Consider the following 7502-nt stretch of genomic DNA (forward strand, 5'->3'; position numbering starts at 1 on the left):
GCTCTAGGTGGATAAGGGTAACTAGAAACAATCGATATTCAAAATGCTTCAAGCTCTCAAATAAAGTCTTGAAGCCCTACACGACGACACTAAAGAAACTAAGCCTTTACCCCACATATGGGTCACAGGGCCACAATCACCTTTGAAGAGATGAAAGAAAAGGTTCAGAGAAGGCTTCCCTTTTAAGTATTTCCACCAATAGTGAAATACTTTCACATATGCCCACTTGCAGGATGAATTTGCGATAGATCAAATATAAGATTGTTCTGGACTGGGCCATGACACTAGGCACGGCACGGCCCAATGCTCGCCAAGCCCACGTCCAAACGACCGTGTCCAAGCGACCACGAGGACACGTCAGGCGAACGACCGTCCGCCCGAAGAATGTCTCCCCGGCCCCTTAAATACGTGTCGGACAACGAGCGGGTCCTCCTCATATGATCTCCATCCACTCATCGTCAACCCACGTCGCGGACACCTAAGTTGTGTCGGGCAGAGCCATAACGGCATCTCACTCACCACGTCACCCAACTCCCCTATATTGTCTCCTTAGGGATAGGGGCAGTTGGACCAGGGGGCAGACCTTGGTCTAGGTCTTAACGCTTCTTACGCGTCCCCTGGCAGCTCCTCCTTGGGCCTAGCTAATCCAGCCCATTAGGAGCCTTGGCCCAGCGCTGGGGGCTCAATATAAATACCCCTTTCATGGCAAAGGGGCAGGTATTCTAACTCACACTCTGATAACCTCATTCTGTACCTTTTCTGACTTAAGCGTTGGAGCACCTTGCAGGTACACCCCCCTCTCACTTCATTCTCCGGCCCATTCACCAAGACCTTGGAAGGCCCTCCTGATCAGGTGAGATCAGTGGCGCCGTCTGTGGGAACTAGCTATCCCCATCTTCATCAAACGAGGATCAAAAGCTCATTTGTTTCTGTCCTTCCAACATGGCCGGAGAACAACATAGCGATCACAGCCGTCCCCTCGTCAACTACAATATGGACGACGGCCCGCCATCCCATGAAGCGGACGTTCGGGACGGTCATCCATCCACCCCGTCTCCAGAGCCCCAAAACAACGGAGATGCCTCTCACGCCCACAATTTAGGGGCAGAGACATTTCATCCCATTCCCGTTCCCGTTGAAGGAGACGCCGTAATGATTGCCATGGTGAATGCCCTCAATCAGGCCGGTTCTATGCTCCACCAGCAGCACGAACGAATCATGGCCCTCGAAGCCGAACGACAAGAGGCCCGGCCCCAGCCGGTGAGTAGGATACAACAACGTTCGGAGCCAACGAAGAAGCGAGGACGTCGCTCTCCCGAACCCCACGCCAGCAGGGCTCGCGCCCGTCGTGACGGTGGTCGAGCGAGAACATCACCAAGGCGCGGGCACAGCCCCGACAACAACGAACTGTCTCCCTTAAGGAGCGACGAGGAAGATTCGCATTGCCCCCTATCTCGGGCAATAATGGAAGCCCCGCTCCCCAAAGGCATGGAGAAACCACCAAATCTAGCTGTGTACGACGGGACTACAGACCCCGACGATCACGTCGACAACGTCAACGCGATGCTCGACTACCGCAATGATATAACCGGGCACCTCAAATGCCGACTGTTCTCAACGACCCTCAGGAAAGGGGCCATGGCTTGGTACAAAAGCTTGGCCCCTGAGTCCATCACGTCATGGAGAGTCATGAGGTCCATGTTCACCAGGCACTTTACAGCTTCCCGTCGTCACCCCAAGACGGAGGCGACCCTTGAAGCCATAGTGCAGAAGAAGAATGAAACACTGCGCTCATACATCGAGCGATTCAACCAGGAAGCTGTCGAGGTAGATACCACCGAGCACATGAAGAAGTATCTCCTCGAGAGAGGTCTCTTGCCCGGCAGTGAACTTAGCAGAGCCGTAGGGATCGAGCCTCCCCGCACCTTAAACGAGCTCCTGCATAAAGCCCAAGCCTACATCAGATACGAGGAAAAGCAGGTGGCACACAATGCCCGCAGCGGACGTAACGCTGGGGAGACCGAGCACTCAAAACGCGAGGACACGAGCATTTCCCGTCGCAACGGAGACAAACGAAGAGAAGAAAGACCTCGCGAGCTCCGGGAAGGAAGAGGCCCCGCGGGCAGATATAGCGAGTACACCTTACTGACGGCTCCTCGAGAGCGCATCCTCGCAGAATGTATCAACTCTGAATTTAAGCAGGGCAGGGTCAGGTTCCCAAAACCGTCTGCACCAAAGCCCCACACCGACAAATCAAAGTACTGCCGGTTCCACAGAAGTCACGGGCACGTGACCGAAGACTGCGTCCACCTGAAGGATGCGATAGAAATTTTAATCCAAGAGGGGCACCTGAAGCAGTATACGAGGAAGAACGAAGCTCCCAGACACGACGAGCCAGAGAAGAAGAGACCCCGGGAAGACACACCCCCTGGCAACTCTCCCCATCAAGTGGCCCTCTGCGTGTCACGACCGGAAGATTTCTTCCTCCCCGAACCATTGCCCGAGGGCAAGATCACTGCACTCAGCCCCTGGGAAGACTTCCCTACCACACTGGTGATATCAGGAGGAGGAACTAACGGGGAATCCGCGGCCCTCTCCGTCAAACGTAAGTTCGACGAACTCCTACTGACTGCCCCCGAGCAGAAAGCGACATTGACAAAATACCGGGGAAAATCCAACCCGATATCCTTCTTCCTGGAGGAGCTCCCGGGCGGATCCCCGAACTCGGGCATCCCACTATTGATAAGGGCAAATATGGCCCAATTCGACGTACGACGCATCCTGGTCGACCAAGGCAGCTCAGTGGATATCATGTACGTCCACCTCTTCAAGACTCTGAAGCTAGACAAGACCAACTTAGCCCCCTACGTCGGATCAGATCTCCAAGGATTCAACGGAGCAACAACCAGACCGTGGGGATATGTTGAACTCCTCGTCACCTTCGGCGAACAAGAAACGGCCAGGGAAGTCAAAACCCAATTCCTGGTCGTAGACTGTCCGTCTCTCTACAATTGCATCTTTGGACGCCCGACACTGGCCGAACTCACCGCGGTCCCATCCACCGCCCACCTGAAGATGAAATACTACACCAAATTGGGACGTGTGGTCACCATCCATGGTGACATCGAAGCAGCCCGACGATGCTACGACGCCGCAGTAAAAGGACAGGCCGTAGTCAGCACGAAGAGCAACTGCAACAACAAAAAACTCAAGACCGAGGATCCTGCCCGAGGAGTCAACGCCATCGACCTCGACTGTCGCATCGGGCTGGACGAGACCGAAGAGGGGAGGTTCCCCAAGGAACGCTCTCTCGAACACCCGGTCCGACCAATCCCCGACGGGGAGTTCGAACTCATTCCTCTTGGGGACGATCCGGAAAGGACGGTGAAGATAGGTAAGGGACTACCCGAGGAAACAAGAGAAGAGCTGGTAGCATGCCTCAAAGAGAACTCCGACCTCTTCGCGTGGAATGCCGCAGAAATGCCCGGGCTGGACCCCGAGATCGCGTGTCATAAGCTAGCTGTAGACCGGGCGGCCAAGCCCATAGCACAGCGTAGACGCAAGCAATCGCCCGAAAAGGCAGAGGCTGCCGAGCGAGCTGTAAAAGACCTCTTAGAGGCAAATTTTATTTCTGAAGCCCAGTACACAACCTGGCTCTCTAATGTAGTCCTCGTTAAGAAAAATAATGGAAAATGGCGTATGTGTGTTGATTATACTGATCTTAATAGGGCTTGCCCGAAAGATGCTTTCCCCCTCCCTAATATAGACTCGCTCGTTGACAACTCTGCAGGTTTTAAACTCTTGTCCTTCATGGACGCATATAGTGGATACAACCAGATCCCTATGTCGCCCGCAGACAAGAAACACACAGCGTTCATGACCCCAACGGGCAATTACTATTACAACGTGATGCCGTTCGGGCTCAAGAACGCTGGCGCTACATACCAACGCATGATGAACAAAGTCTTCAAGGACGAAATAGGGGACATGCTCGAAGTGTACATGGACGACATGATCGTCAAATCACACGAGGAGATAACCCATGCTCGACACCTTACGAAGGTATTCGAGCAGGCGAGACAGTGTAAAATGAGGTTCAACCCCGAGAAATGCACGTTCGGAGTCCGGGCAGGCAAGTTCCTCGGTTTCTATCTCACCGAAAGAGGGATCGAGGCCAACCCCGACAAATGCCGGGCATTCTCGGAGTTTCCGACCCCGAAAACCAAAAAATCGATCCAGTCACTCAATGGAGTGCTCGCCTCACTCTCCCGTTTCATCGCCAAGTCCGCCCAGCACGCGTTGCCATTCTTCAGACTCCTTCGCAAAGAGGCTACCTTCGACTGGACCGATGAATGCGAGCAAGCGCTACTCCATCTAAAGAAGATTCTGTCCCAACCCCCGGTCTTATCACGGCCATCAGAAAAGGAAACCCTATACTTATACCTATCCGTGGCAACCGAGGCCGTCAGCGCCGTTCTAATAAGAGAAACCGACGAAGGACAAAAACCCGTCTATTTTACGAGTAAAGCACTCCAAGGTCCCGAGCTCCGATATCAGCAAATCGAAAAGGTGGCCCTGGCCCTCATCAACACAGCGAGGAGACTACGATATTACTTCCTCGCACACACGATAAAGGTGAGGACCGACCAGCCAATCAAACAGCTGCTCGGGCGCCCGGATATGGCCGGGAGGATGCTCAAGTGGTCACTAGAACTCTCCGAATTCGACATACAATACGAAAGTAGAAAAGCCTTGAAAGCTCAGGCACTGGCCGACTTCGTCGCGGAGATGACCCACTGCCCGACTCCAGCAGAAAGCGCCCACAAATGGACGATCTTCGTCGATGGCGCCTCTAGCACATCAGGCAGCGGGGCCGGGATCATCCTCGAAAATGAAGAAGGGATCCTGATAGAGGTATCATTAGCGCTAGCGTTCCCAACATCAAACAACCAGGCCGAATACGAAGCCTTCCTCGCAGGCCTGAGGTTAGCCGAGGACCTGGGAGCAAAAGAGGTAAAAATATCCACCGACTCCCAGCTCGTGGCCTCACAAGTGCGAGGAGAATACCAAACCAAGAACGACAACCTCCTCGAGTACTTGTCCCTCGTCAAAGAAAAACTTGATAGATTTGAAAAATGGGAAGTTCAACACATACCCCGCGAGCACAACACACGGGCAGACGTTCTCTCCAAACTAGCCAGCACGAGGAAAAAGGGTGGGAATAAATCAGTAATCCAAGAAATCCTCCCTCGGCCCAGCATCAACAAACTACCGCCTCCACTCGAGGTCAACGCTATTGGAGATGCCCACTGTTGGATGACACCCATCTACAATTACCTCACACGAGACGAACTCCCGGCTGACCCGAAAGAGGCGACCACTGTCAAACGACGCGCATGCTCGTACGTACTCCTCGAAGGCAAACTCTACCGGAGAGGATTCTCCATCCCACTACTCAAATGCGTCGAAGAAGAGAAAGTCCCCGACATACTTGGAGAGATACACCGGGGAATTAACGCTCAACACCTCGGCGGACGATCGCTCGCACGAAAAGCCCTTCGAGCAGGCTACTACTGGCCGACCATGCAAAACGATTCGAAAGAGCACGTCAAAAGATGTGACAAATGCCAACGACATGCCGACATGCACCTCGCACCCCCGAACGACCTCAAATCGCTGTCTTCCCCATGGCCCTTCGCGTGGTGGGGCATGGACATCCTCGGGCCCTTCGTCACCGGATCATATCAGAATAAATACCTCATCGTCGGGGTGGATTACTTCACCAAATGGATCGAGGCGGAGGCACTGGCTAAAATAACCGCGCAGAACATTCTCCGGTTCTTCAAACGCAATATCCTCGCTCGGTTCGGTATACCCCAGGCACTTGTCACAGACAACGGGACACAATTCACGGACGGAGGATTCCAGGACTTCGTCGCCAGCCTGGGCACCACGCAGCATTTCACGTCTGTCGAGCATCCGCAGACGAACGGGCAAGCAGAGGCGGCCAACAGGGTAATCTTACGCGGCCTCAAACGCAGACTCGGCGAGGCAAAGAGGGCATGGGTCGAGGAGCTACATAGCGTCCTATGGGCCTACCGCACGACACCACATTCTACCACCGGGGAAACCCCGTTCCGACTAACTTACGGCACCGAGGCAGTCATCCCGGTGGAGATACGGACGCCAACGAGGAGGACAGAGGAGCCCCTAGACGAGGAAATGAACGATGAGACCCTTAGAGCCGAGCTCGACCTAGTCGAGGAGATACGTTCCGAAGCAGCTCTCAGGGAAACAACCCTCAAACAAAAAATAGCACTACGCCATGACGCGAAAGTCATAAAAAGAGAGTTCCAGGTCGGCACCCTGGTCCTCAGAAGAAACCAGAAAAACCCGAGAGAGGGCAAACTGGCGGCCAACTGGGAAGGCCCTTACCGCGTCCGCGACAAAACGAGCAACGGGGCCTATTACCTAGAAAACCTACAAGGAGAACAACTCGCTCGACCATGGAACGCAGAAAAACTTAGACAATATTACAGCTAAGTACACCACGGGGAGACGTGGCAGGTACGGCCACGCTCTTCGTCCCCAAAACCCCAGGGAGGAACCACGAGACCCGGGAACGATCCGGGGTCACATAACAAACACAACCCTCCCCGACGGTTGGGATCTTGACCAAGACTCAACGTCGAAGTACCAAGACTGGCAGGGCACCCAGCTCGCGATGGGAGGACCCAAGCCTCGGGACCAGGGTTCGAACAACGGACCCGGGCTTCGATACCCACGGGCACAAAGCCCGACACTTCGTCGGTTCCCTAAACCGAGGAGATTAACAAAGTCGAGCAGAGTACGAATTCATACAAACAAGTATCAAACACAAACGAGCACAATGAATGATAACGAAAATATTCATACATTAGAAACGATAAAAGCGGCCGAAGCCAAGTACGCCCGAAGGCCATATTACAACGCCCGAAGGCCAAAATACATAAGGCACGCAGGCCATGATAACTAAAACATATAAACTAAGACTCCGCTCGGAGCACCTCTTCATCCTCTTCTTCTTCTTCTCCCCCCAGCTCCTCCTCCGCTTCAAACGGGCAGATAATCTCACCATCCCGGACGCAGCAGTTATAGGCCGACCCTTCTGTCACCAACTCAGGGTTCAGAAGCCCGAGCTGCTCGACAGCATTGTCGAAACCCTCTTTGAAGCAGGCCACGAGATCTTGGTTGAGAGTCCGAATATGCCCTAGCAGCTCACCGCGCGAACCGAGGGCGCGTTCCTCCTCGGTCTCATCTGCCAGAGGACGGACCTTTCCCTCGAGAGACTCAACCTGAGCCCGTAGGCCAGCGTTGTCCTCGCTCAGCTTCTGATGGTCGACCACCTGCTCTTCCAACCTCGCCTTAGCGGCCTTCAACTGGTCCCTCTCCCTTTCCGCCTCCTCCAACTTCTGGCTCAGCCCTTCCTGCAGCTGATGCTCTTCTTTGTAGTCCGACAGATC

The 7502-nt window shown here is 54.1% G+C and overlaps 1 protein-coding gene across 1 annotated transcript; it reads left to right on the forward strand.

Moving 5' to 3' along the window:
• The first annotated feature begins 942 nt into the window (after window positions 1-942).
• LOC127104775 (uncharacterized) lies at window positions 943-6543 on the forward strand. The gene is made up of 2 exons (XM_051041933.1): window positions 943-5013; window positions 5881-6543. The coding sequence occupies exons 1-2, from the start codon at window positions 943-945 to the stop codon at window positions 6541-6543; spliced, it is 4734 nt and encodes a 1577-aa protein (XP_050897890.1).
• Window positions 6544-7502: the final 959 nt, after the last annotated feature.

This window comes from Lathyrus oleraceus, chromosome 1, assembly GCF_024323335.1.
Source record: "Lathyrus oleraceus cultivar Zhongwan6 chromosome 1, CAAS_Psat_ZW6_1.0, whole genome shotgun sequence".
Lineage (NCBI taxonomy): Eukaryota > Viridiplantae > Streptophyta > Magnoliopsida > Fabales > Fabaceae > Lathyrus > Lathyrus oleraceus.

Excerpts from the sequence above, each read along its gene's own strand:
- LOC127104775 (XM_051041933.1), top strand. The coding sequence starts at position 943 with ATGGCCGGAGAACAACATAGCGATCACAGCCGTCCCCTCGTCAACTAC. Across the intron at positions 5,014-5,880 it reads AGGACCTGGGAGCAAAAGAG|GCACTTGTCACAGACAACGG; the intron begins GTAAAAATATCC and ends GGTATACCCCAG.